The 27,997-nt window shown below is 39.6% G+C and overlaps 2 protein-coding genes across 2 annotated transcripts; both read right to left on the bottom strand.

The window, feature by feature from the left end:
- Positions 1-32: 32 nt before the first annotated feature.
- Positions 33-13,844, bottom strand: LOC140933927 (dipeptidyl peptidase 1-like). Its single transcript, XM_073383598.1, has 5 exons — positions 13,397-13,844; positions 11,953-12,175; positions 9,147-9,394; positions 8,680-8,949; positions 33-1,629 (listed from the first exon to the last, which is right to left on the bottom strand). The coding sequence occupies exons 1-5, from the start codon at positions 13,812-13,814 to the stop codon at positions 1,412-1,414; spliced, it is 1,377 nt and encodes a 458-aa protein (XP_073239699.1). The 5' UTR covers positions 13,815-13,844; the 3' UTR covers positions 33-1,411.
- A 2,741-nt stretch (positions 13,845-16,585) lies between these two features.
- Positions 16,586-25,818, bottom strand: LOC140934810 (dipeptidyl peptidase 1-like). The gene is made up of 5 exons (XM_073384373.1): positions 25,393-25,818; positions 23,419-23,641; positions 19,888-20,135; positions 18,054-18,323; positions 16,586-16,856 (listed from the first exon to the last, which is right to left on the bottom strand). The coding sequence occupies exons 1-5, from the start codon at positions 25,805-25,807 to the stop codon at positions 16,642-16,644; spliced, it is 1,371 nt and encodes a 456-aa protein (XP_073240474.1). The 5' UTR covers positions 25,808-25,818; the 3' UTR covers positions 16,586-16,641.
- Positions 25,819-27,997: the final 2,179 nt, after the last annotated feature.

Genomic DNA, 27,997 nt, shown 5'->3' with positions numbered 1-27,997 from the left:
TTGATTTTACTTAACCCGTGAAATAGATAGTAGACCACTCCGCGATATTACAGTCCAATTTCATTCACTTTTCTTTTGTTTCCTTGTAACTATTTGGCACGATAGTTGTAATTGTGATTCTTAGATATTGTTTCACAGTTCAAAAAAATCACTGTAATGTGACTTCCTTGGAGCTATAGTATCCTGCAGTTGAACTCTTAATGTATAAATGGGTAACCTTTAACAAAGTCCAGCAGAACTCTCTAGGACGGAATGTAGGTGTTGCTATACTGTGTATACCTTATGAGGAACATTCCTTCGGGGCCAGAGGTAGCGATAGATTTAAATTCTTCTGAACAGAGCAGGTCTTGGTTAAGGAAAAAGAGTGACACATATACACGTTAAAAACAGTGAGGTTTCTCTTGAAGGACTGCTGAAACATAAAAAACATTGACACGTACTTCCGCTTACAATCTACGCTCCTCGAGGATACCAAGCCCTATTTTATTACGTACTTCGTGTTATTTATCTCAAATGATTTTGAAACACTTCAACGTAATATTTGGCAAACAAAAACTCAACCTTTTAGTTGAAAACTGTCCTTTCAATGACAAAAACTGGGCATGTGGTTAAACGTATAACATAAAAACCAAAAACTAGGTAAAAAATATAAATCAAATAACTCATCTAACTATACAGATCTATTCAACAAGTAGATTCCATGTTGCCCTGCGTCTGCTCAGTCAGTCATAGATCACAGATGACTTCAAAATGCGAAAAAAAAAACAAAGAGGTGGCACGTGCTGCAGGCGATTGTGTCATTCATTCATTCATTCATTATGATAGTTTATTTGGTAAAGCAGGTTAAGTTAAAAGGAAGCTTAAGCTGATGTGGACCTACTGATAAACTATCTATTGATGATATACAAGTTAAATTTTAAAAAATGTACAGAAAATAGGTATGTAAAAAGAATAAATATACAGTGGTAAGATAAAAGACTAAAAGTTAAGAACAATTAAAATACTATTCCATCTTGTTGAAATTTATATGGTCGAACAATTGTCTGTTTTTCGTAAGAAGCTTTTTAAAAATGTTTAGAGTTGGTGCTCTTTTCAAATTGTCTGGAATGGAGTTCCAGAACAAAGCTCCCCTAATGTTTTTACCACATTTTGATGTCTTTTGCAATGTATCACTGAATAGACCCAGGGCAACATGGAATTTATTTGTTTAGCAGAATTATTTCTAGCCAAAAGGTGTTCTCTCAAAAGTTTCATCATTACACATGCTTCTGAGTGTCATGCTAAATTTAATCGAAGCTTCTACAATGTTACATGCCAAATCACTTTTAAATTCAAACTATTCAAAGCCCTACACTGATTTCAAGTCCAATCAGAAATGTATTCTATCTATTCGATGTTTTGAAGTCTCCTTTCATCGGTTTAAAACTGGCACTGCACTGACTGCAATGCTTTCGATCGAACATTCGTCGGTTCCTCGTCGGATACGAAAATAGCCGTCCTCGCCCCAGTCCTCTCCCCAGCTATTCTTCGCAATCCAGAACTTCTCCCCAGTCTTCTTGTCAGCTCCATATCCTACGGCGAGCACTGAATGACCGATGATCTCAAATGGATTGACCCTGTCTTTCAAACCTGCATTAAGTTCATGTCATGTTGAAATTGTTTTGATAGTACAGCTGATACTATTGACTCGATACTACAAGCTTGACTTTTACCTTGTTAGCTTTTAGTCCATCCCTCACATTTTTGTTTTATTTTTGTTTCTTTACCTAGTTGGGATTTAACTAGTTTCTTATTTTTCCAGGACTGAACATTTTTGACAAGGACAAATATCCTAAAATATTTTAAGCTACGGTACTGAAAGGCGCAATAGAACACCTGTGGCATATTTTGCAAAATTGCTGCAAAACAAGTTGAATGGCGATGCTGCGCGTTTTGCCACCCACGACTCTTGCAACCAATAAGATTGCTGCAAGTTGGGTAAATACTAACTTCCGATTGGGAAAAATTACGAGGGTGCACACCATATACGGAAGTTACGTCACTCGCTGCAAAACAAGTTTGCTTTGGGCCGGTAAAGGCACAACATGTACAAATTTTGTTGCAAAATGTGGAACTATTCTCTACTTTGTGCAACAATTATTCACAACCTGTAGCAACCTGATTTGCTGCAAGGACATTAGCATCCTTCAGTCTCCAAAGACTATGGTTTCGCGCTCAGATTGGAGGTACTCGAAAAGCGCCTTTGGTGGCTAGAAAGACCAATTCGGGAATGAAAGTCCCTCCCATACAGTGAGCAAATGTGGTCAGTTGCTGGTCTATCTGCCTGGTTTCAAGCCTTCCTCGTTTGTCTCTTTGTCTGCGCCTGTTCGGAAAGTGCTCTTCAAAAACAAAGAGGCCTTGCTGCACTGCTGGCTTCCAAGCTGAACGTTCTGAAGCAAAGGTTTCCCATCCGTTGATGTCAATGCCCAAGGCTTAGAGGTCCCTCTTGTAGACATCTGTATAGCCTAATTGGGCCTGACAGTGAGGCGATTTCCTTGAGCTAATTCTCCATAAAGGAAATCGTTTGGGATCCAGCCGTCCTCCATTTTCACAACATAGCGCAACGTCCCCAAGTTAGCTAGTGTAAACATTTTTTCTGCGCATGTGGAAAGAGTTAAGCTTCCTCTCCCGTCGTGCGTGAAGATTCCAGGACTCTGGAATTTGAGCACACTGCTTTACAGCAGTGTGCTCAAATTGCTGGCTCTGTAGACCTGGATTTTGGTATTTTCCGTTAACTTCTTGTTGGACCATACTATCTTGGTCAGGCTTGGAATGGTAGGAGCTGTTCTCCTCGGATTTCAGAGAAAGAATGTCTGAGATCGTCGAGCCAAGATATATGCAGTCATGGACAACCTCCAGTTCAAACTCCAAGATTGTAATGCTGGGAGATAAGTTGACTCGTTCGGCGCCATGACCTGTGTTTTTATTTTTTATTTTTTAAGTTTTGGCAGGACTTGCTGAAATGGTTCATGAGCTGCTGAGGGTCTTTGGCTGAGTGGGCGGTGATGGCTGCATCGTTGGCAAAGAGGAGATCACGCAGATATTTCATTTGGAATTTGCTTTAGTGTGGAGATGTTGAAGAGCATTCTGTCGGGCTTGGTCCGGAGGTAGTTGCCCCCTCTGTAGTATCTTCAAAGGCTTCGGCGAAGAAAGCCCCGAATAAGGTCGGTGCGAGGACGCAGCCCTGCTTCACTTAGTTCAGGGATCTAACACTGCTGAGGAGTTTGGGTGGACATCCGATCTTGGGTAGAATCTTGAACAGGCCGTCTCCACTTACCAGGTCAAAAGCCTTCGTGTAATCTATGAAGGCTAAGCGTGGTTGCTGTTCCTTCCATTTGTCCTGCAGCGGTCGGGGGGAGGACATATATCAGTGGTTGACCTCTTGGCTCGGAAACCACATTGCGATCCTAGGTAGACTCTCTCCACCAAAACCTGAAGCCTCTTCAGTGCTACTCGGGCGAACACCTTCCCTAGCACCTTCCTTCACACTATGGAGGAAGATGCCCACGGTACGTATTGCAGTAACTCCTATCGCCTTGGTGCTTGTACAGTGTGACGATTTTTGCGTCCCTCATTTCCTGTGGTACTTCACCTCTCTCCAGCAGAGACTAAGGATTTCATGCATCTGAGAGATGATGTTTCCTCTGCAGCACTTCAGGTCTTCGGCAGGGCATTGCCAACTTCTTTTAATTTCCGAGCGGTAAGAGAGTCTTGTTTAACTCTTGAAGGGCTGGATAGCTGTCAAGCTCCACCATCACAGAAGGGCACTTGAAAGACAGGTGAAAAAGCGGGTGGGAAACGTACAACATCGCTTTTCAACTCGTGTTGCAGCAATAATACAAAGACGTTGCATGTTTTTGTTGCCCCCTTTTTCCGTTGCTTCAAGGAAGCATGGATGGATACTGGGACAAAACATTTTCGTGAAATTTCCAGTCAAAGTTACGGAATCTATCGTGAATTTTAGACCTGTTTGACAATACTGAGGCTTGAATTCTGGCAAGATACAAAAGGTCCCTTTTTCCTGCACATGTTGAGCGTCAAGCTATCACACGAAAATAAAAAGAAAATACTTTTAAATTTAATAATTTAAAGCTAATCAAGATTTATTCGTAAGTGTAAGCCTTTATGCCACAACTCATTAAACTTTAGAAAACACTTCTGATTACGTAGGTTGAGTATGATCGTCCGGGTGAACGTAGTCCTGAATAGGACTGTTGTTGTTGACAGTGCAGGACGTTTTGACACACCTGTGCGGTAGTCATCTTCAGAGTCAAAGTGAGTTTTATCACGTCAGTTGATGATACTAAACTCAGGCTATTGACCTGATTGGTTAATTAAGTCATGATTTTATTGGTCGTTTGTCCGTTAAGCCGTGATGTTATTGGCCATGAAGACTAGGTAATGTCATTGGTGCGTTTCGATTGTCTATTGTCACAAACTGTCGTTTATTGTTGGTCAAATTGTCAGCGGTCCAGTCCTTCTCTCGTTGTTAATTTTGCTTGATTGCGTCAATGTCTTTTGTACGGTGCCGGTAACTATTGACTACGATTCAGTGGCGTTTGTTCTAAGTTAGTAAACCAGCTTTTTAAAGTGGGTAGTTGTTAGAAGTCTGTAGAATACGTAATACATGTCGCACAGTCCCAGCCACTTGATGTTTCGACTGAAAATGGTGCTTAAGCAAACAGTTACGCGGTATCGCTATGGGCTCTTCAGTTTCTGTTGTTGTGGCAGAAATTGTTATGACGAACAAGCCCTAGCCACTTATACGCGAACTACATTGTATACCTCTTTGGTTACACTACGTTGACGACACATTCACAGCCACTGTACACAAAGACGAAATCGACGATTTTCACGAACACTTTAACAGACAGAACTCGGACATACAGTTTGCCAAGGAGATCGAGGAAAATGATAAAATAACTTTTCTAGACTGCTTGGTCACTCGCGACAGTAGTGGAGGAGGGACCGGTTACGCCGGTTCTTTGCGGATTTAATTAACTTTTTGTGCGGCATAAATTAACGTAGATGACGTCATGCATCTCATTAAGATGGGATTATGTCATAGTTTATTTTTAGCTGGCAAGGAGCAAGTGACGTCAGAATACCCTAAGGCTTGACGTCATCAAAAAATGTTGACATCATAATCTATAAATAGAATAGTGATATCATGTCTCTACTTGGTCATGATGATGTCATATTTATCCAGGTAAGATGATATCAGGGTTTATTTTTTACCTGCCAGTTTTTTCTATTGTTTCGAAACACATAAAATGGTCATTCCTTACCAAGCAAATCATTCTCGAGATTCAGTAGTATAAACAAGATGGTTTCAAACATTCATGTTGATTCGAGACTTGGGCGTTTATTGACTATTGATGAAGTGGAACAAGTTCAACGGCAAAGGATAGCAAGTCTTATCGGCCATATCTTCCAACTTACTTACGCCAATATGGTTGACGAACTAATTCAAGAAGAAAAGCTGAATCGCTGTCACGGCTGTGCTATTCAGCACCCAAGTCAAAGACAACATTCGTGTCTTATGATGGATAAAGAGGATTCTTGGTTGTACTGCCGGGAAGATGTGGTGGAAAAAATTGACCTGAATACCGTCCAGAACAATGTTGAAAGTGTGTGTAAGGCTCTACCTCCACCTCCTCATTTCTATTGTTTTCTCTCCACCACCACCACCACCGCCACATTTCTATTGTTTTCCCTCCACCACCACCACCGCCAAACTTCTATTTTTTTCCCTCCACCACCACCACCACCACCGCCCTCCCCGCATTTCTATTGTTTTCCCTCCTCCACCACCACCACCACCGCCACATTTCTATTGTTTTCCCTCCACCACCACCACCACCATCACCGCCACATTTCTATTGTTTTCCCTCCACCACCACCACCACCGCCGCCACATTTCTATTGTTTTCCCTCCACCACCACCACCACTACCACCACCGCCACATTTCTATTGTTTTCCCTCCACCACCACCACCACCGCTGCCACATTTCTATTGTTTTCCCTCCACCACCACCACCACCGCCACATTTCAATTGTTTTCCCTCCACCTCCTGCTATCGTTTCCGGAGGTGGAAGAGGGGAATAAAAAAAAATTGAGGAGGGGAAATAATAAAAATTGTGGAGGAGGGAATAAAAACATTGAGGAGGGAAAATAATAAAATTGTGGAGAAGGGAATAAAAAAAAAATGAGGAGGGAAATAAAATTGAAAAGGGAGAGGGGTAAGTAAAACATTGTGCGCAATGTAAAAAAAAAGGGATGGCTTGCTTTCTTTGACTATTTTAATAGATTTCTTTCAAATCACTGTGTATTTGACTCTTTTTGTTTTAAACGGTGTTTCGTGTCTGATTTTATTGCTAGCAATTATGAGTCGCGTGTTTTAATTGATCCTTGTTAAGTTATTTGTTTTATAATAATACGTCAAGGTTGCTCCCTTGAGGTTTTTCCTGTAGAGCTAATTTGTATTCAACTTTAGGCTTGTGAACTCGCATAATTAACTGATTAACCGTGCGTGAAAATGTCAAGACTTTCATTTCCTCGAGATAGAACGGAGAAAACGGTTCTGTAATAGTCAGACAAAATTGAAATAGAGAGTTTTCAGCTCCCCTTTGTGTATATGTCCGAGTTTTAGAGCTAAATAAGAAGACATAAACTAAATTGAAATAAAGACTTTTCAACTCCACTTTCTGTATGTGTTTTGTTTATATATCCGAGTTTTAGCGCTAAATAAGAAGACATGTGTTGCTAGGGGATCGCATCTCTTATTCCCTCTTTTTATAAATAGACTTTCCACTCATTAGGAACAAGAATGGAGTTGATTTAAGAACCAAAAGAGCTAGGGTCTACTTTAGAACCACCTGTTGTTTTCTATAGAATTTTCATACCCTGTGCAATACTTTCTACAGAGTCAAGTAAACAAAGATTGACATTTTTGCTTGATAGGCAGTTTTTCGCTTCGCGTAGCTTCGACCTCGTTTTCATGTTTTGCCTGAAAAATTAGTACGATTTCGCATTCGCTTAACCTCCTTTTCCCTTCTTTTCAAGTAAAGATTTTTTAGTTAACCTCCGTGTCTTGGTTTTGTCTATAACCGAATTTTAGTGAAAATAATTTAATGATTAAAGTCTTTTCAGTTAGTATAATCTGCAGAGACAACATGATCAATTTTTGCCCGCTTTTATTTTGAACCCATGACAGTTTCTACAATATCCAATCAGAAGACTATAGCAAATAGCTAATTATATAAAAATCACTTTTCTGTTTAAAGATTATGATCTCAACATTTTTTGATGACGTCAACTCTAGGAAATTCTGACATCACTTGCTCCTTGCCAGCTACAAATAAACTATGACATCATCCTATCTATATGACATGCATGACGTCGGCCAGCTAAAAATAAACTATTGCATCATCCTATCTTATTGAGATGCGTGACGTCATCGGCATTAATTTAAAGTATGACATCATTCTATCTTAATGAGATGCATGACGTCATCTGCGTTAATTTATACCACTCAAAAAGTTAATTAAATCCACAAAGAAACGGCGTAACCGGTCCCTCCTCTACTACTCGCGACAACAAAAGACTACGAACGACATCTTACAGAAAACCGACACATACCGACAGATAACTTGACCAGTTATCGTACAACCCGACCTCTCCCAAGGCTACAACTATACGGACTTTGTTCGACGGAACTCTCACGTCAGTAACATTGATTCCAACACTCAGACCGACGTCAACTCTGGCCCTGTTACAATAGCGACTATACCGTACATCAGAGGCACCTCAGAAACTATCGCACCTATACTACAACCTTATAATATACGTGTTGCACACAAACCGATAAACACTTTAAGACGACCACTTACTAATGTCAAGGACCAAGACAGACCGGAGGACAGACAAGGAGGAGTATACAAGATCAAATGCTGCGACTGCCAGGCTTCTTACATTGGTGAAACCGGCAGAAACCTAAGCACGCGTCTGACCGAACACAAACGCGACGAGGACTGGTGACGTCAACAATCACATTCCTGAACACCATTTACAGACGAAACATCAAATCGACTGGGACTCTGCGACATCTATTACGTATTCTATAGACTACTACTACAACCACTCAGTTTAGAAATCTGGTTTACTAACTTAGAACAAACGGCGCTAATGAATCGAATTCAGCAGTTACCGGCACCGTACAAACGATTTATTGTCGGAATCAAGCAATACTAATTACGACCGATAAACGACAGTTTGTGACAATAGACGGATCGAAACGTACCAATGACATTACGAGTCTTCATAGCCAATAACATTACGGCTAAACTGACAGACGACCAATAACATCGCGACTTAATTAACCCGAGTTTAGTATCATCAACTGACGTGATAAAACTCACTTTGACTCTGAAGATGATCACCGCACAGGTGGTCGAAACGTCACTGTCAACAACAACAGTCCTATTCAGGACTAGTCGTTCACCCGGGCGATCATTTTCAACCTACTTATGAAATGAGTCATGGGTTCAAACCTTTCACACCTCTGATTGCTTACTATACTAGTATGTTTTAACAAGTTAAATCGGGCTCTATCTTTATGATACCCAATGTTTCCTACCTGTGTGGTGATAAATTCCAGATCTGTACTGCCAAATGTCATTATAGACTTCAAATGACACTACAATAGGTCCATTTTTAACAAGTTCTGCTCTCATTAGTGCCTCATTACATGCACCGTAGAAACCACCAACATAATGATACCCAGTCCCAAACTGCCGCGCTGGACACTTCTTTTCCTGACAAGGCATGTCTCTGCCTTCATATGAGAAACATGATTCATCCACCAGTCCAAAGTCTTCAGCGTACTTACTAATTAGGTATGGAAATCCTGGAGATGGTAGAAAAAATTAGTGGCACAGATATTTAACCAGCAATATGTATGTTGAAAATGTCCAAACATTTCCAAATGCATGGAATTTGAAGAAGGAAGTAAAATAGAAAGCAAAAGCTATACACATGCATTTGAGCATTGGATGTTTTTCCATTACCCAGCTCTCCATCAACATCACTGTAGTTATGAAATACCTCCTTCACAGCCCTGAGAGTATTCTGAACAGCTGACAATGTCTTGAGTAGAGAACACGGGAGTTTTAGTGCCATTTGACAAAATACGAACGCGAGCTTCAAACATGGCCAAGGTACTAAAGGCATAGCAGCTTCCACAATCACCCTGATATCTAACTGGACTAACATAATCACGACCTCCAACATTTCTCCAATCAAATTCCTCTGGAAGAGCCTTTAACTCAACGAGCTGTTCCTCCGTCACCTTGCTGAAAAGACAGTTACATAAAATTGGTTCTTTAGTAAATACAACTCACCATTTAAGTTAAGGCCTCGCGGCTTAGCAAACCTCTAATGCTATAGCATATGCTAAGCCTGACCTAAGGAAGTGTTCATAATGTATCTCTAAGGAAGTCTGCATTTCTTTACGACGCCACCTTCATGTCTTGATAACCCCCCCCCCCCTCCCTCGGGCAACAGCAAAACTTAAATGGCCCCCCTCCAAGTTAAACGTCAAAACGTATCTGACCTCTAGCCCCCCCCCCCCCCCCCCCCCCTTCAACTTTATATAAGTGCAAATTATTTCAACAATTCAGTATTAACGAACTGTTTGGTTTGGCCTTGATATTAAAGTACGTATCTTCGATAGACCTGTGCTTTGAACAAATGCTTGACCCATTCAGTACTGGTAGGAATTCACTGCTTTAGTTAGTAATCGTTTCTTTCGTCAGGCTTATGTGAAGATTTGTTTGCTTCTTTGTGTATTTGTTTACAAAGCAAAGCTGGTTAATTTGTTTGCTACATTGTTAGCATTGAGTTCACAAGTTTGCAGCTTTACTCGGCTTTAAACAGCAGGCTTCAACCTTCAAGGAAAATGAAATCTATAAAAGCTCAAACTTTTGAGACGGTCAAGTTAGTGTTCCTTCAGCTCACAGGCAAATCCATACGACAGTGTGTATGGCTAGAACAGTTATAAACCTTTGGTTCCAGCCTTCATATGCTCAAATGTTGTAATACATAATTATTATTGTTATTATAATACACCTATCAATGTAAAGCCGGCGGGGGGGGGAGGCAGGGCATGGGGTGGGGATTTGATTGTCTTTGTTGTTCCTGGGGTAGGGCATTTGACCAATCTTGTTCTCCCGGGGGAGGGGATATTTGAATCTTTCTTTGCCTGACGTGGGACCGACGTGATGGATTTGACTGCCGACTCGGACGAAAGAGACTGAGACCGAACATATGTTTCCCCACTTCCACGCTTCACGCACGCGACGTACGGTCTGGAAAGATCTGGAAATCATGGAAGGCAACGAGAACAAGCCAAAGGTGAGTGGATTTTACTGTATTGATCAATTGAACCTTTTGAGATATTGTGGTATCAAAGTAAACGGAAGTGAAGAGAAACCAAGACGATTTTTGCAAGTACAATTGATCAGTGTATGGCTGACATTCGCTACAATCACCAAATAAAGCTTACAAAACTGACTTTCTTTGTACCCTTTACTAAGAACGGAATATTCAAACTTACAAAATGTGGACTTTCTCTAAAGGTTTCTGTATTCTATGCTGTGTATTAAAACACGGATTGAATGGTTAAAACGTATTATACTACTACATGAGAAATTTCTGCAATTTGATTGGCTTAGAGCAGTGGTATTTCAGCTTAATTTGAAATACCTACATGTGAAAATTACAAACCTTTTGCGGGTAGTAGTATAAACAAATAATAGCATGATTTGCACGTGATATTTGGCATAAATACAACTCGTGATATTTCAAAATTGTCTCAAATTTCACTCGCCTAACGGCTCGTGAAATTACGTATAACAATTTCGAAATATCACTCGTGGTATTTATGCCAAATATCACTACAAATCGTGCTATTACCTATACTAATTGCAGCTTTAACAGGAACATCTATCTTTGGTGATGCAGTAACGTTTATAAAAAAAGATTGCAGATTTTTATTGGAACATATTTTTATTGCGCCTTTCTTGGGTCCAGCCTTGGGATGGACAGCAATGTACATCCCGGGGTGGGGAAATTTGGTTGCAATTGACTGGAATGATGGAAGGGAATTTGACGGCAAATTTTTCAAAAATATCAAATCCCCAAATCCCCACCCTATGCCCTGCCTTCCCCCCGCCAGCTTAACATTGATAGGTGCCCAAGTTTGATATGTAGGATTTGACTCCTGGTCATTCTGCTTGATATGAAAAGGCTGTTTAAAGGTATTTCAATGAAGTTCCTGATAAAAAAGCCGTTACTTGATTTTGGTCTACGGGAAATCGAAAAACTTTGAAAATATAGTGATTTGCATGAAATTGTCCACCCTAGCCTCGTCCTCAATTCTTTATGTTTGCTCACTGGAGCGTAATGCGGGAAAGGTCTATTATAATTTTTACCATACATTTTTACTGATGTACTTCGTTTCCTCTGTCATTTTGTAGTGTGTAGCGGTAAATTATAGTATTCAAGCATTTAAAACGATGAATGTCTCAGTATGTGTATGTTGTGGTTTAATTTTATCCTTGGTTCAATTTTTTTGTTTGTTTGTTTGTTTTTGGGTATGGAAATGTATAACAATGAATTTGAAACAAAAGAAAATAAAATTTAAACCAAGGAAAAATTTGAACCACAACATATATAAAAAAGATATTGCCACGTGCGAAGTGCTTCGTACAGTATATACGCACTCGTTTTTGTATCAGAAATCGAACGAGGGAGCGCCCTCTCCTCGAAGTATTCTTTATCAACCTAAAACCCATCTAGTTAATCTAATGTGATTAGACACTAGGATCACTAACATTGTAGCCGAACAGACCTTGTCTTGGGAAAATCAAACTTCTCACGTCCACCAGCACGGCGCATTAACTGTTCCACAGTCATCCCATTATATTCCTTATACACTCCAGCTTTCCATGAACTCTGAACACTGTTTATTTGGTCAACAAACTCATGGTTTGGAATAAATTTTCTAGTTCTTAGTGCAGATAAGGGCTTCAGTTTTTGTTTCTTAGGTAGTGGGATGTCTGAAACCTTTTTCCCTAAAGAAGTAAATTAACAAAGCACATGTCTACGAAACAAAAGAAACACAAATACCATAAACTGTCACTTATAAGCCCTATAAGCCATGGGATTATACATCTTTGTAAGGAAGGGAGGGGCTTATATCCAAGAGGGCCAATAACTGGAAAAGAAAATTGAAGCTCTCCAAAACAAGCTATAGCATGCAATGCTCATCAAAATACGTTTAGCACTTACTGGATTTTAATAAAGCTTCAAAATGAAATAATAATTTATCGAATTTTTAATGCGAGCTGGGGGGTACCCTACGAGCAGTGGTTTCTCCAGGCTGAACTCTGCGCTACGAAGGAAGAGAAACCACCGCGAGCTGAGCAACCGTTTGCTTCTTTGATGGAGCCGACGTCCAGCGCCACGGAAGAATAAACTAACTACTTGTTTTTTAGGCTCAAAACATGATATGAATCTATTTCTTAAGGTGCTTTTACACTCGAGCGAACAGAAAGCTGACACAATTTTCTAGATTTAGTCGTGGTTGGTTTTAAAACAGAGCATTAAAACAGTGGGTGCAGGGATAGAAATAATAAAGACAAGTTATTATTTTTGAGCGCTATTTACACATACAGATCAGTAGCACTTTTACATTAATTGTTAAGTACCTATGAAATATTGAAATATTATTCAAATCTTACAATATTTATTCTGGTCTTATGTGGTCATGGTCACATAAAACAAAACACGCCAACAAGCAAGCCTGTAAAGTTGACTCGGGTGATAAGGTAACCCTACCCGTAAATTTTTCTTGTAAACAATAACTGTCTTTAACCCCTCTTGCTAGGGTAACCCCAGCAGGGTTAACCTGTCTCTATGTAAACAGGCGCTTTCATGACGCCATTTCTGGTTTCCCCGAGAAATGACATTCGAGAAAAGAGCAGAAAAAATTGCATACTGATAACACGTAACTACCCTGATCCTGGGTAGTGCTTCTGATTGGTTGAAAAAATAAATTTCAACCAATCAGAAGCACTAACCAGATCAAGGTAGTTACGCATCATTAGTAGGGAATTTCTGCTCTTTCTCTTCAATCTCATATATTCCTGAAAAGCTTTTAAGAGCAGTACTAAAGTTTTCAATTCTTATTTAAGTGGTTAGGGTTTTCCTTCAATGTGTAAATTTTCTGCATTGTAGAAGTATTCAAGCAACTTAAGTGAACTAAAGAAAGTTGAACCAATTAAACTACGCACCCTTGTAGCAAGCCCAGTTTCCGGGTTTGTACTTCGCAACATCATGACTCCATCCATTCAAAGTCTGGTCACATAAACTAGTCACAACTAAGCCACTTTGTTTGTAGGCAGAAAATGCGAAATATTTCTTGTCATTTATCACTACCTCGAATCCTTGGTTATAGATCATGGTCCAGAACCCCTTGTTACCATTTTCATCCATTGCAATGTCAGGAAACAGCAGATCAACTCGGAGTTCTGAAACCACTGAGAATTCCTTGGAGCAATCGATCGTGTTGTCATGTCCTCCCTGTCCCTCTGAAAACAGCCATGATCCACGGATATCTTCGTACATACAGCTAGCTGGAGTATCTGCACTTATTTTAGTGCAAAAGGAAAACAAAACTAGGAGTACACCACAAAGAAAAGAAAACATCATCCTCTCCTTCTTCAGCGCCAGATCTAGCGATTTGCAGTGACGTACGCTTTCTTTAAGGTCTACCGTATGTCACGTGTATTTTTAGGAGGTCATTCACGTACAAAAAATGCCCCTGTAGGGTTATGAAGGTATAAAACAAATTTCACCAGGAAGGACTATTTAAAAAATCATGGCAAAATTGACCCAGTTTTTTCAAATTTTAATCTAAGTCCATCCTTGTCAAACGAAGCAACAAACAACTACAAGCCGTTTAAATGCCCTAGTAGGGTCTTAAAGGGACTATATCGACAATTCTGCGCTTAAGTCATAATTTAATGCCTTCAGCCATACACAAATTGCACCTGTGGAGGTATTAAAAAGATATCACACAAATTTCATCAGGAACACACCAGCCATTATCACTTTTTTTTATGATTTTTGCAGGCATAACATAAACAGCTAAAGAGCTTCACCCAAGTTTTTCTAATTTCAATCCATATCCATCCTTGCTAAAGATAAAGACGACAGGAAAAACTTTTAATGCCTGAATGTATGTTGAATGTATTTATTATATTTATTATTTATTGTTTTGGCTTGTTTTTGCTTCGGTGGTTCGTAAATATAAGAGCTACAGCCGCGCGAGAGCTGAACCAAGACCGAACCAGAAAACGGGTGAGAGAGGAGGGGGACAGGGATTAATGCACTGCTTGCATTCCACTCCTAGAGAATTTTGAAACTCGGTTCGCCAGCGGACGGGGCAATCGACATTCCTGACTGGTCGACAGGGTGTCAGTGGATACAAAGGAATACCATTGGTTGTATTCCTGCTTGCAACATCTTACCTGATTCGTGTCATTTTCGTCCCCAGAACTACTCTATCGAACTCTATATTTAAAACGTTTCAAGATCAAGGTCACGTAAACGAAAAAAAAGACACTCACTGTTTTGACGTTATCCTATTTTTTCACATTGATACGGACCATACATACCTTCATGACTTGTACATTGTCAATGTTTTACCTTCAAAAGATGCAAAAAAAATTCAAAGTGAAATGTGCTAGTCATGGAGGTTTGTACGCATTATTTTGGAAAAATTAGCTCAAAACAGTGAATGTTGTTACGCTGATTTTAGGCCGGTTCGTAGGCCAGGCTCGTCGTAAAATTTCAAAGGGTTACAGTGATTCAATCTTAATGAAAGTTTCAGACTTTATTATATACATCATGAATATCATTTGATGAGGTTAAAAAAAGCATTTTGTCTAGCCGTTCCAGAAAGTGCTAAAAGTCAAAATTCTGACTAACTTGCACATAAACAGGTGGTGAGATAACAGGTTAGTTTTCAGGAATACAAGAAAGGAAATATACCAAAATTTGCTAGGAGCAAAATGTGATAATTAAGTTGGCCCGAACCTATTTATCTGCGCGTTGGTTATGTTTTTGAATCGCGTTTTTCGGAAGAAATTATTTAACCGATTTCCATGATTTTTGGCATCCTTAATAAAGAATGGTCGAACGTTAAAAAAATGTTATTTATTTTCTTGTAGGTATAAAAACGTTTGAGATATCGGCATATGTTAAAAACCGCATTTTTACAAAAAATGTCAGTAATTTCGAAATCCTAAGACAGATTGTTCTCTAACTTCGGCCTGCAAGTTTGAAGTCAATCGTGACCGTAGAACTCGCTGCACAAATTTGACCTTAAAATGCAACGCTAACACCTTTGTGAAAGTTGACACACAAATAGAGGACAACTGCCGACGGACTATCTCTTATCTGCAAGGGTATTCTTGCCCAAAGCTTCAAATGCAAGAAACTGAGTAATCTGAAACATGCTGCGAATACAGTTCGCAATACAAGAAGAAAAACTATATGCTGAATGCGGGGCAAGATAAAAGAATTGCTATTTATCAAACTTACTTTGTATTTGTCCCTCTCTTTTCGAAACCTCTCTTAACAATGCAAATTATGTTATCTACGACAAACTCTCAACAGTTTTTAGCGTCGCAGGTTTCCGTTTTCGAGGAGAAATAAAGCCACCCGGCAACTTCAGTAATTCTTACCGTCCATCTTTCAGCTGCACTGAAAGCCTTTGAACTTGGAAATTATTCCAGGTTTTTAGACTTGACATCACATTCGCACGAGAAGTTTGCCGCTTGAGGATAAAGATGAAGAAAATATGACAATCGTCTTATTCTTTTCATTATCCTCAATGGCAAAATACCCGTGCGAATGTGATCTTTAATACAAGGGTTTTCGTGGCAGCTGAAATGGATTGGTTGAAGTACTGGAGTTGGTGGCTTTATTTGTCCTCAAAACGGAAACCTTCGACGCTAAACCTTTTGGTTGAGAGGGGTACTTTTAATGAAAACAACTGTGCATGTGGTTAAAATTATAAAATAAAAACCAAAAACTAGGTACAAATATAAATCAAATAACTCATCTAACTAATTCTATACACATCTGCTGAACAAGAAGATTCCATGTTGCCGTGCGTCTGCTAAGTCAGTCATGGATCACAGATGACTTCAAAATGTGAAAAAACAAAGAGGTAGCACACCTGAGCTGCAGGCGAGTGTGTCACTGATGTTTTTAACACATTTTGATGTCTTCTGTAATGTATTACCGAACAGACCCACACAGCAACATGCAATCTATTTGTTAAGCAGAATTAATTCTAGCCAAAAGGTGTTCTCTCAAACATTTCATCGTTACACATTCTTATGTGTCATGTCTCTACAATGTTACATGCCAAATTACTTTTAATTTCTAACTATTTAAAGACCTACAACTATTTCAAGTTCAGTCAATAATGTATTTTCTGTATTCAATGAATAGAAGTAACCTTTCATCAGTTTAAAACTGGCTCTGCACTGACTGCCATGCTTTCGATCGAACATTCGTCGGTTCCTCGTCGGATAAGAAAATAGCCATCCTCGCCCCAGTCCTCTCCCCAGCTATTCTTCACAATCCAGAACTTCTCCCCAGTCTTCTTCTCAGCTCCATATCCCACGGCGAGCACTGCATGATTGACGATCTCAAATGGATTCAGCCTGTCTTCCAAACCTGCATTAAGTTCATGTCATGTTAAAATTGTTTCGATACAGAACTATATACTCGATACTACAAACTTGACTTTTATCTTGTGAGCTTTCTTTCCATCGTTCTCCTTTCGGGTTTATTTTTGTTTTCTTTACCTAGTTGGGCTTCTAATACTTCTTTGATATTCCTCCAGGACTAAAAATGTTTGACGAGAGAACAATTATCCTAAAATTTTTGAGCTACGGTACTGAAACGGGCAACAGAAACCTGCAACATGTTTTGCAAAAATGCTGAAAACGAGTTGAATGGCGATGTTGCGCGTTTTACCACCCACATATCAAACCTGTCATGCAACAAATTAGATTGCTGCAAGTTGCGTGAATACTGACTTCCGATTGGATAAAATTACGGAGGAGTCACACCATATACGGAAGTTACGTCACTCGGCCCAAAACAAGATTTCATTGGGCGGCAAAATGTAGAACTACTCTCTAGTTTCTGCAGCAATTTTTCACAACCTGTAACAACCTGATTTGTCGCAAGGACATTAGCGTGATTAGTCTCGAAAGACTATGGTTTCGCGCTTTGATTGTTGGTACTCGAACAGCGCCTTATATTGTGTCACTGGAAAGACCAATTCGGGAATGAGAGTCCCTCACGCACAGTGAGCATATGGGGTTAGTTGACAGTCTATCTCCCTCGCGTTAGGCCTTCCTCGTTTGTCTCTTTGTCTCAGCTGTTTAGCAAGTGTCTGTTTAAAATCGGAGAGGCCTTGCTGCTTTGCATAACTGAACGTTCCAAAACCAAGGTTTCCCACACGTTGATTTCAATACCCACGGCCTTCAGGTCCCTCTTGCAGGCATCTACGGCTGTATATAGCGTAATTGGAGCCTGCCAGTGTGGTCAAGCTTGAAATTGTAGGAGCTACCTTGCCGATGCGCCTGTACATGATCAGCACGGAGTCCATAGAAAGAGTGTCAGAGGTCGTCGAGCCAAGGTGGATGGTCAGTCCAAAGTCCTGGCAGGCCTTGCTGATACGGTTTATGAGCTGCTAAGGGTCTTTGACAGAAAATACTTTTACAGGAAATAAATTAAAGCCAATCACGTGTAAGCCAGGATGCTACAACGCCTTAAACTTGACAATACACCTCTGATTACCTTCTATACTATGTTAACAATTTCTTTTCCGTCTCTATCTTTATGATACCCAATGTTTCCTACCTGTGTGGTGATAAATTCCAGATCTGTAGTATTTGAAGTCACTGTAGACTTCAAATGACACTACAATAGGCCCATTTTTAACAAGTTCCGCTCTCATTAGTGCCTCATTACATGCACCGTAGAAACCACCAACATAATGGTACCCAGTACCAAACTGCCGCACCGGACACTTCTTTTCCTGACAAGGTATGTCTCTGCCTTCATATGGGAAACATGATTCATCCACCAGTCCAAAGTCTTCAGCGTACTTACTAATTAGGTATGGAAATCCTGAAATGTCAGCAAAAATTAGTCGTATTTACCCTGCCTACTCTACTCCACTGGGAAACCAACTGGTTTCCAGATTATTATTATTGTTATCATTCGTTGCAAATTTTTCTTCCTTTTCATTGGCCGAGAGCCCACCACGTGACCTGCAAATAACTGCCTACAAATAATGGTCTGCCCATGCCCAATGTCATCCAACTTTGTTTGGCTTTGTTTGGCTACAAATAATATTCCGCTCATGGGTAAATGAAACCACGCTCTTCTCCTTCTTGCGATCGCTCTTGCGTGAAAATGACAGATCGCTTCACTTCCCGAAGATATTCGTTAAAAAAAACAAACTCGGTGATCGAATTATCGAATGATAAAACAATTATTGAACTCGGTTATCGCAAAATATCGTGATTTGTCAATGTAATGTATTGCGTAAGTTCGCGTGACGTATGCAAGTCAATTACATATTATGGGATTGAAATGTTGAGTTGAGCACATGGCCGCCTTCGAGTTAGTTGTTTATTTGTTTGGTGGATCGCTCCTGCTACTCCTACACTTCAGTCAGAGTCTCGCAGCTCAAATATTTGCCTCATCTCCTCTCCACAGACAAATCACGATATCGCAAAATATCGTGATTTGTCAATGTAATGTATTGCGTAAGTTCGCGTGACGTATACGAGTCAATTACATATTATGGGATTGAAATGTTGAGTTGAGCACATGGCCGCCTTCGAGTTAGTTGTTTATTTGTTTGGTGGATCGCTCCTGCTACTCCTACACTTCAGTCAGAGTCTCGCAGCTCAAATATTTGCCTCATCTCCTCTCCACAGACAAATCACGATATTTTGCACAACCTCGTCCAATAATTGTTAATTATAATTATTTATTATTATTATTATTATTATTATTATTATTATTATTATTATTATTATTATTATTATTATTATTATTACAGTCGAACGTCCATGTACGACCACTTCCCTTACGCGAACTTTAACTCTTCACATTTTGGACGGTATTACCGGTATTTTAATTATAATGCAGTATAAAACGAAAGAATGCGAACTGTAGGGCCTGACACAGCGTAGTTTACGTGGCGGCCCAAAAGCAACGAAATTATTCTAGAAAACAAACTTTGTTATGGAATGTCAGAAAAGCACAATTTAGAAATTAATAACAATACACAACGACAAAATAAGAGATAGTAAAATATTATTATTATTATATCTGTACTGAAAAGTTTTCCAAGAATGTTTAATTATTATCCAGAAATGGATACCTCTGATCAATAACCAGATGTGGGGCAAAAGGTTCAGAAAAAAAGATATATCTATCCAAGCAGACACACAACTAAAGTATTTATCTGAATTTCTACACAGTTATTTAAGTACCAATACGTGTGCTTAGGGGAAAATATACAATAAAAATTCAAAGCATCTAAAATGTCCAAACATTTTCCAAGTGGTCTTTGAAGAAGTAAGTGAAATAGAAAGCAAAAACTATGTACATGCATTTGACCATGGGAAGTTTTTCCATTACCCAGGTCTTCATCAACATCACTGTAATTATGAAATACCTCCTTCACAGCCCTGGGAATATTCTGAACAGCTGACAACATCTTGAGTAGAGAACACGGGAGTTTTAGTACCATTTGACGAAATACAAAGGCGAGCTTCAAACATGCCCAAGGTACTAAAAGCAAAGCAGCTTCCACAAGTTCCCTGATATCTAACTGGACTGACATAATCACGACCTCCAACATTTCTCCAATCAAATTCCTCTGGAAGAGCCTTTAACTCAACGAGCTGTTCCTCCGTCACCTTGCTGCAAAGACAGTTAAATGAACTTCCATATTTCAATTCAGTTAAGGCCTGTCAGGCTTAGCAAATCTGTAATAATCAGTGGCATATGCTAACCCTGACCTGTGGGAGTGTTCATTATTTATCCTTAAAAGCTGCTTTTTTTACGGCAAAACTTGAATACACCCCCACCCCTCCTTCCCCACCAAGATAAACGTCAAACGTTATGTGACCCAGGGAACCGTATTCATTTTTTCTCAGAGTCGTCAGTCGGGCAAGTTAACCTGATGGCATACTTGCCTGGACAAAAGTGCAGAATTATATAAAAGAATGGTGAAAAAACTGTGTGCAGCTTGAACACTTCTGATTAGCATTTAATTTTCATTATAATTACTAAAAAGGGTTAACTGTTAAGTACAACAGGCTACAGGCCTAGGCTAAACACAGTTTATTTACGTTTTACAAGTAGCCACCGCGATGGTTTCGTAGAAAATACTGCACGATCAAAAATGGCTCCCAAACTTTACGATTTCTTTGCTTCTTGTTATTCACCATCATTCTAAAAGTTTTAACTCGATAGGAAGAAATCAGAACACAGGGAAAATGTATAAAATCATATACAATTTTTGGATGTAAATCGTATCTATTGCGTGGTTATATGCATTCAGCAGGTGTTGATGTAGTGCTTGAGCCAGAAGTTAGGAACTGCATAAGGGCCCGGTGACTTTCAGTTGCTTGCTTTCTATGCTATGTTAATGCAGTCTGCAACTCATCTTGGCTTATGTCCTCCCGGGGTTGGCATTCTGTATCAGCATATTTCTACTCCTCCCTCTTTAACCACTCTGTTGAATGGTTGTCCTCTCTATCGTTCTCCAATATGTTACGTCAAAAAGTTTCTGCTTCTTCTTTCTTTCGTGGTTTTTCAACTAGTATCTATTCTTTACCAAGGTTTCTGAAGAACTCCTTTCTATTGTTTGCAAACATCTGGTTTTGCTTGTAGTATTTACTTCTTTTTACATATCTCCCGATTCTTTTATTTGGGCTTTCAGCTTCAATTTTCCTTTTGAGGGATTCTCTTATTGTTTGCAGATCTTAGTTTGTTGTCATTTTGTCTTTCTTTTAAATTCTTTGCTTTTTCTTGGAGACCTCTCTGTGCCATGTCTGTTAGTATCGACAGATCAGTTCTAATGCCTTTAATCTGATTCTCTATTCTTGCCTTCCATTTTGGTTGTTGCCGTTTATTGCTTTTTTCTTTTTGGGATTTTTAGCGTTTTACCTATGTTTTCAGATATTATTTTCGTAGTCACCTATTATTATTATTATTATTATTATTATTATTATTATTATTATTATTATTATTATTATTATTATTATTATTATTATTATTATCATTACTATTATAAGTTTGATATGTAGGATTTGACTTCTGGTCATTCTGCTTGATATGAAAAGGCTGTTTAAAGGTATTTCAATGAAGTTCCTGGGCCGAGTTGTTCGAAGCTGGGTTAAGATAACCCAGGGTTAGTACGAGATTTGAATTCAGATTTGAAAGCTTAAAAAGCATTTCAGTTTTAAAGCAATTTTACTGTCACGCCAGTAAAATGTAGTTAATGGAACGCGACGCTAGTTATCAGTAACCCTTTCATGGCGGTTCTTTTTCAACAAAGTAATTGTGTAGTCAGTTTGTCAAGGTCAGCGAGCTCAAAGATACATTGTATTCTAGCAGGCTAGTACGAGCCACGGCATTGGCCAATATTTTCAAAGCACTATTCATTGCTAAGAGTTTGCACATGCAACGCTAAGCTGTCTTGTAGTACAACCTTTTCTACTGGCTATACCAACAGACGTTCGTCTAGCTATAAGACCCTAGTACAACTGTTCAGAGTTCACTTGGGTGCTATTGTTCAGCGAGGTTTAAGCGCTCAGTATACTATTCTTGTAAAATTTTTGGAGCAGAGACATTAATTCTTTTTGTCTACAAGTTGATGATTGGAAGCTCTAAAAATAACAGAGCAAATTATCCGAGAAAATGCTTTTGAAAACAAGAAAAAGAAACCGGGTTAATTTTAACCCCGGGTTAAGCGCTAATCGGCCTTCGAACAACTGGGCCCTGATGAAAAAGCCGTTATAGCATTTGGGTGCACGAGACATGGGAAAACGTTCATGATGACCCCCCCAACTATCTTGAAACTCCAATGACCCCCAAGGAAGCAGCTCAAATTTTTCTGCCCCCGGTATAAGAAACAACAAACAAAAAGTAACCCAACCAAAAATCCCCTCTGCCTCATCTGGTGCGAATGATATTATTGACAGTATAAATAATTTATTATAGCCCAATAAAAACAAATATTGAACGGGCAAAATAACAATGTCAAAGAAAACAACTCCAAGGAAAAAGATGACAGTTGTTGAACATAAAATGTCTGCATAAAATTGTTCAATGTCCAGAAAATGATAATACAACTTAAAAATATAATTACAACAATTTGACGGCCAGATTTATTATATACATGCTGAGATATACTCACTGAAAAGTCGTGTCGTAAATTTCCGTATGCAAATGAGTTCTATTGGCCATTTGCACATTAATCTCCCATAATACACCCTGTTTGCCCCACCAAGAAATTTTGCAGCCGCTTGGGACCATTTCAAACACAAAAACAAAGGATATACACAGTTTTGGAGGGCAAACAAGGTGTATTATGGCAGACGTACAAATGAAGAAGGCAACCAGAGAAGCGATCGATGTTTTTGACACGGAGAAAATTGATACGCCCAATCAGAATCGCGAAAGCGTGAGACTGAAATGATACTTCCAATCAAAAGCCACAGAGGTGTGTGAGCCGGCAAAACGACAGCGGAAGGAGGGAAACAGAACGAGGCACAAGCTTGGTTGTACCGGCAGATTTTTTGGAGCTATTTTGTTTTCTGTTTAAGCTTATTCAAACCGGCCATTTTACTCAAATTCATTCATTTTTACTTGGAACTCCTCGATTACCTCATATTCTTACCCTCATTTTGATTTTTGTCATACATTTTTACTGATGTACTTCGTTTTCTCTGTCGTTTTGCAGTGCACGTAGCAGCAAATTTCGGCATTCAATCATTTTAAAGGATGGCAAAATGATGAATGTCTCAGTATGTATATAACAAACACATTGCCACGTGCGAAATGCTTTGTACAGTATGTACGCACTCGTTTTTGTGCCAAAAATCGAACAAGGAAGCGCCCTCTTTATCAACTTAACCCATCTAGTTAATCTAACGTGATTAGACACTAGGATGACTAATATTGCAGCAGAACAGACCTTGTCTTGGGAAAATCAAACATCTTAGGTCCACCAGCACGACGCATTAACTGTTCCACAGTCATCCCATTATATTCCTCATACACTCCAGCTTTCCATGAACTCTGAACACTGTTTATTTGGTCAACAAACTCATGGTTTGGACTAAATTTTCTATTTCTTAGTGCAGATAAGGGCTTCAGTTTTTGTTTTTTAGGTAGTGGGATGTCTGAAACCTTTTTCCCTAAAGAAAGTAAATTAACAAAGCACATCTCTATGAAAATAGCAACACAAACACCATAAACTGTCACTTATAAGCCCTGGTCTTACTCATCTTTGTAAGGAAGGGAGGGGCTTACCGTAAAAATTCCGAAAATAAGCCCCAGGGCTTATATTTTCCAAAGGCCCTTTTTGAGGGGCTCATATTCGGAGGGGCTTGTCTACGGAGGGAAATTTGCCTTTCAAAATCGATTGGGCTAGCCTTATAGTTGGAAGTAAATTTACCGTTTTACTTTGTATTCGAGGGCAATTTTCCAAGTACAGCCCCTGGGGGGCTTATATTTTGAGGCGCGATTTAACGGAGGGTTTTTTGCGTTACCGGTTTGTGGCGATTATATTTGGAGGGGCTTATTTTCGGAATTCTACGGTATATCCATGGAGGCCTTTAACTGGAATAGAAAAAGCCCTCCAAAACACGAACAAGAAGTCCAAAGACTACCGCAAGCTATAACATGCCGTGCTCATCAAAATACGTTTGGCATTTACTGGATTTAATTAAGCTTCAAACTGACATGATAATTATCGAATTTTTAATACGTGCTAGAGGGTACCCTGCGATCGAGTGGTTTCTGTAGGCTGAACGCTACGCTACGCCGGAAAGGAGAGAAACCGCGAGCCGCCGTCCAGAGCCATGGAGGAATAAATTAACTTTGAAAAGGTAAAACCTGTTTAATATATAGAGTCCTGATGTTTCCCTCGACTTCTAGTTTTAGTCTAGGCCATGTGACCAAGAATCAGCCAATAGCTGTCCCTGTTTAGTTGAGTGAAAGTCTAGGAACATAACAACACAAGATTACACAAAACTCTGTCAGCTTCAGCTACCAGTGAACACGTTTCCAGATGCTGCGTAAATTTTCTGCATGAACTGACCTGTCGAATTCTGACCAATCATAGGATAAAAATTGGACGTAGCGCGTGATCGTGTGACCATGGTGAATGTCGAAAGTAACTGCCTTCCCTACCTATAAAAACTGGCTGAATTTTTACGTCCGAGGTAGTTTGAAATCAAAATGTCATTGGTGCAACTGATAGACACAAGTTATTTCCTATGCATTTAAAAAATTGAACTTGAGCCTGCGATCATTTGAAAACTAGTGACTTGTCAGCGGATAACCTCAAATAAATACCTTCAAGATCTTCAAGATTTTATTCAAATCTTGGACATTAGTTTCAAGGAATGTTTATTCTAGTCTTATGTGGTCATGGTCACATAAAACAAAACACGCCAACAAGCCTGTAAAGTTGACTCAGGTGATATAGGTAACCCTACCTGTGAAATTTTTCTTGTAAACCATAGCTATCTTTATCCCCCTTGCTAGGGTAACCCCAGCAGGGTTACCCCGTCTCGATGTAAACAGGCGCTTTCGTGGTTTCCCCGAGAAATGACTGACGTTGAAAGAAAGAGCAGCAAAAGTTGCATACTGATGACGCGTAACTACCCAGATCTGAATAGTACTTCTGATTGGTTGAAAAATAAATTTCAACCAACCACAAGCACTACCCAGATCAAGGTAGTTACGCGTCATCAGTGTGGAATTTCTGCTCTTTCTCTTCAGGCTCATTTATTCCTGAAAAGTTTTTAAAAGCAGTACTAAAGTTTTCAATTGTAATTTAAGTGTTTAGGGTTTTTCCTTCAATGTGTAATTTTTCTATATTGTATAAGTATTCAAGCAACTAAAGTGAACTAAAGAAGGTTGAACCAATTAAACTACGCACCGTTGTAGCAAGCCCAGTTTCCGGGTTTGTATTTCGCCACATCATGACTCCATCCATTCAAAGTCTGGCCACATAAACTAGTCACAACTGAGCCACTTTGTTTGTAGGCAGAAAATGCAAAATATTTCTTGTCATTTATCACTACCTCGAATCCTTGGTTATAGATCATGGTCCAGAACCCCTTGTTACCATTTTCATCCATTGCAATGTCAGGAAACAGCAGATCAACTCGGAGTTTTGAAACCACTGAGAATTCCTTGGAGCAATCGATCGTGTTGTCATTTCCTCCTTGTCCCACTGAAAACAACCACGATCCACGGATCTCTTCGTACATACAGTTAGCTGGAGTATCTCCACTTATTTTAGTGCAAAAGGAAAACAAAACTAGGAGTACACCACAAAGAAACAAAAACATTATCCTCTCCTTCATCAGTGCCCAGCGATTTGCACGTGATCGGTGCAGTGACGTACGCTTTTTTAAAGTCTACCGTATGTCACGTGTTGTTTTAGGAGAATTCTTTGATAAAGTCATTCACATACATAAAATGCCCCCATAGGGTTATGAAGGTATAAAACAAATTTCATCAGGAAGGACTATTTGAAAAATCATGAAAATACTTTCAAAAATATCATGAAAAAAACTGGCTCAGTTGTTTCAACTTTCAATCCATGTCCATCCTTGCCGTCTGAAGCAACAGACAACTAGAAACCGTTTTAATGCCTGAATAGAGTCTTGAAGGGGCTATATCGAGACAAGGATATTGCTGTTTTATACGTCAATTCTCGACAATTCTGCGCTTAAGTCATAATTTGGTGCCTTCAGCCATACACAAAATGCTCCTTTGGAGTTATAAAAAAAATATCACAGAAATTTCATCAGAGAGCACTAACCATAATCATTATTTTTGATGATTTTTGCAGGCATAGCATAAACTTGTTCAAATGTTTTCGCTTCGGTGCTTCGTAAAGCAGGCGCGGATCTAGGATAAATACTGACCGTCCTAAACAAGCGCCAAAGGCACATGCAGGGGGGGGGGGTCTGGGGGCAAGCTCCCTAGGAAATTTTGTAGACTTTAACTCCGTTAAGTTCCTTTTCCTGGGTTTCTGAGTATTCAAGTCAGGATATTGGCAAGTTCCATTTACCTAGGATGAAGCCTTGCAAGATATATCTATAAGGAAAAATCTGACCCATTTCCGTAAAACGGTGGAAACCGGTGTGAATCCGCGCCTGTAAAGTAAGAGCTACAGCTGCGCGAGAGCTGAGGCGAGGTCGAACCAGAAAACGGGTGGGTGGGGGGGGGGGGAGGGGGCCAGGGAGGAATGTAACCCCTTGCGATTTTTTAAACTCCTTTCGCCAGCGGATGGAGCATTCGGCTTTTCTGATTGGTCGACAGAGTGTCAAACTGTCAGCAGATGTCAGATTCCCACTGGATACAAAGGAAGACCGTTGATTGTATTGCTGCTTGCAGCATTGCAGCATCTTACCTGATTCGTGTCATTTTCGTTCCCAGAACGTTTCAAGATCAAGGTCAAGTGGCCAAAAAAAAAAGTCATTCACTGATTTGACCATACATACCTCCATGACTAGTAAATTTCAGTGTGAACATGGTCAATGTTTTACATTCAAAAGATGCAATAAAATTCAAAGTAATTAACAATTATTCCTCGAGCCCTTATGGGCTCTGAGCAAGAGACTATAAAGGGGACAGAGAAGGCATCCCCCATATACACCCTATTCCATAGGTAATTCGTCTCGAGTTATTTTTAACACCACAGATCTCGAGGGGGAATAGACAACAGCCAATCAAATAGCACGAATGTGTTCCGCGTGGATGACCCACGCTGAGAGCCACGCGTCCTTCACGAAATGACGCAGAACAAAATGGGGGAAGACTCGGAGAACGATTTTGCTATTCCTTTTGTCGACGAAAACGACTACAGCGAGATTTCTGCGAAAGCTGTGTCAGCGAAACCGAAATTAAAAAAGAATCGCCCTTCCTCTCTTGTATAGAGGTAACAGTAGAGCACAGAAATCCTTAACACACTGAATATTCTCTCAGGATCATTTATAATTTACAGTTTGAAGAGAGCAATTTCTGGTTTATGTTTATTTTTTCAGTCTTTATAGCGATTATTCCTACCCACTTACTTTGTCAATTGTAGGCGAACCCTCCTAAAGCTGAATTTCAAGGGACCATATTCAAGCTTAGAAAGAGAAATAAAATTTCGTCGTTGCTTATTTACGTCCTCCATAAAATGCGAAATTAGGCATTTTCACGTCGTAGTCGTGCAAAAACGGGAAAGAAATGAACAAAAAAGTGTGTTGCACGTGCGAAGTTGTTGTTTTGCTAATTAAACCTATTGTTTTTTTGACGTTCTAGTTGTCGTCCGCGTCGTTGGATCTTAAACTCCCTAAATTGTACAAACGACCGGTTTCAATAGACCGGCGAAATTTCTCATTTTATTAAAGCACTGAGGTTACGACAACTTCGAGTTAAACTGATTTCACGGTTTGTCAAAGAGTCCAGCGATTCCTTTTTCCCAGGTGAGCGCCGAGTCATTTCGCTTCAATATTCAGGAATGCTCTCGATCTTTTTACGCTTTC

The sequence above is a fragment of the Porites lutea genome, chromosome 4 (genome assembly GCF_958299795.1).
Source record: "Porites lutea chromosome 4, jaPorLute2.1, whole genome shotgun sequence".
NCBI classification, from domain to species: domain Eukaryota; kingdom Metazoa; phylum Cnidaria; class Anthozoa; order Scleractinia; family Poritidae; genus Porites; species Porites lutea.
The sequence above is the reverse complement of the archived record's forward strand: the minus strand, read 5'-3'. Positions and strand labels throughout refer to the sequence as shown.